Source organism: Formica exsecta, unplaced genomic scaffold (genome assembly GCF_003651465.1).
Source record: "Formica exsecta isolate Colony F162 unplaced genomic scaffold, ASM365146v1 scaffold2, whole genome shotgun sequence".
Lineage (NCBI taxonomy): Eukaryota > Metazoa > Arthropoda > Insecta > Hymenoptera > Formicidae > Formica > Formica exsecta.
In genome coordinates, this window is record NW_021849297.1 from 3,051,680 (window position 1) to 3,052,723 (window position 1,044).

The 1,044-nt window shown below is 38.0% G+C and overlaps 2 protein-coding genes across 2 annotated transcripts in view; both read right to left on the reverse strand.

The window, feature by feature from the left end:
- LOC115234284 (AN1-type zinc finger protein 2A) overlaps positions 1 to 357 on the reverse strand; it is a 3,989-nt gene extending 3,632 nt beyond the window's left edge. Inside the window, exon 1 of the mRNA XM_029805239.1 lies at positions 218 to 357. The gene's annotated coding sequence lies outside the window, so the exon portion shown is untranslated. The remainder of the gene's footprint in view (positions 1 to 217) is intronic.
- The window catches only part of LOC115234275 (tetratricopeptide repeat protein 30A), a 4,618-nt gene that overhangs the window by 303 nt on the left and 3,271 nt on the right, over positions 1 to 1,044 (reverse strand). The window contains exons 8-10 of the mRNA XM_029805227.1: positions 922 to 1,044; positions 455 to 839; positions 192 to 383 (exon numbers count right to left, since the gene is read on the reverse strand). Of these exons, the coding sequence (XP_029661087.1) occupies positions 241 to 383; positions 455 to 839; positions 922 to 1,044 (651 nt within the window). The 3' untranslated portion in view covers positions 192 to 240. The remainder of the gene's footprint in view (positions 1 to 191; positions 384 to 454; positions 840 to 921) is intronic.

Sequence of the window (1,044 nt, forward strand, 5' to 3'; positions counted from 1 at the left end):
TTATCCAGCTTTCTCTTCGTCTCACCAACTAGTCCCGGTGTCAAATCAAAATATCTCAGTTTCGCAATTTTCTTTTAGCTTGACTTTGCTTTTAACAAATTTTCACTTACAATCTTAAATATTACGTTTGTTGAATACATCGGTTGTTATATAATATATATTTATATATACACAATGATATATATATATATATATATATATATATATATATACACACATTTGATATCTTCTTTTATGCATCTAAGATATTTGTAATTGGAGAAATAACGCTTTCAGATATCGTGCTTCGTAAACCACCGTCCGTTTGCTTTGAGGTGAAACATTGAGCATGTCCTGTATATCGAACGGCTGATCTATCACTGTCATTATGTCTTTACCGTAAACTGAAATTTCGGGGAAAAAATGAGTAAGTTATGCGAATAGCGCGCGCATTGAATGCAAAATGTATATATACCCTCGCAATGTTCCAAAAACTGAATGCATTCTTGCAACGTAGGATCTTTCAGGACCACCAGCTGTTTCGCCAGTTGCTCCAGGAGTGATAAGAAGCATCTCTTCGCGTAGAACCAGGTATCGGTGCCGAGTTTTTTATTGTACGGCTCCAGACTCTTCATTACTCGAGATATGCCGAACTCATAATTACCCTTGGAACAGTACAGCGTTCCGATTACCAAGTTTACAATGCACAAATGAAAGAGTTTTTTATCGTGATCCTCGAACGACACCGCCTCCTCCTCCTTCTCGATCTTCTTCATTAGCTCCTCGGCCTCCGCGTTTTGCGAAGTCATAATATAGCTGACGCATAAGTTTGCGAGAACTATGGCGCTTACATCTAAAATCTGCAATAAGAAGCGTGCGAATAACAAATTAAAATCGCGGAAAAACTTGATGGAATTGTATTATATTTTTGTTCGCGCTAACATTGTCGAATCTCTTTTTGACGATCGGTTCGTAGAAACGGGTCGCGTCCTTGAATTTATTCTCTTGCATGAAAAGCGTGTGCGCTACATTTAATTTCCACACGTCGTTCTCGTTACAAAACTC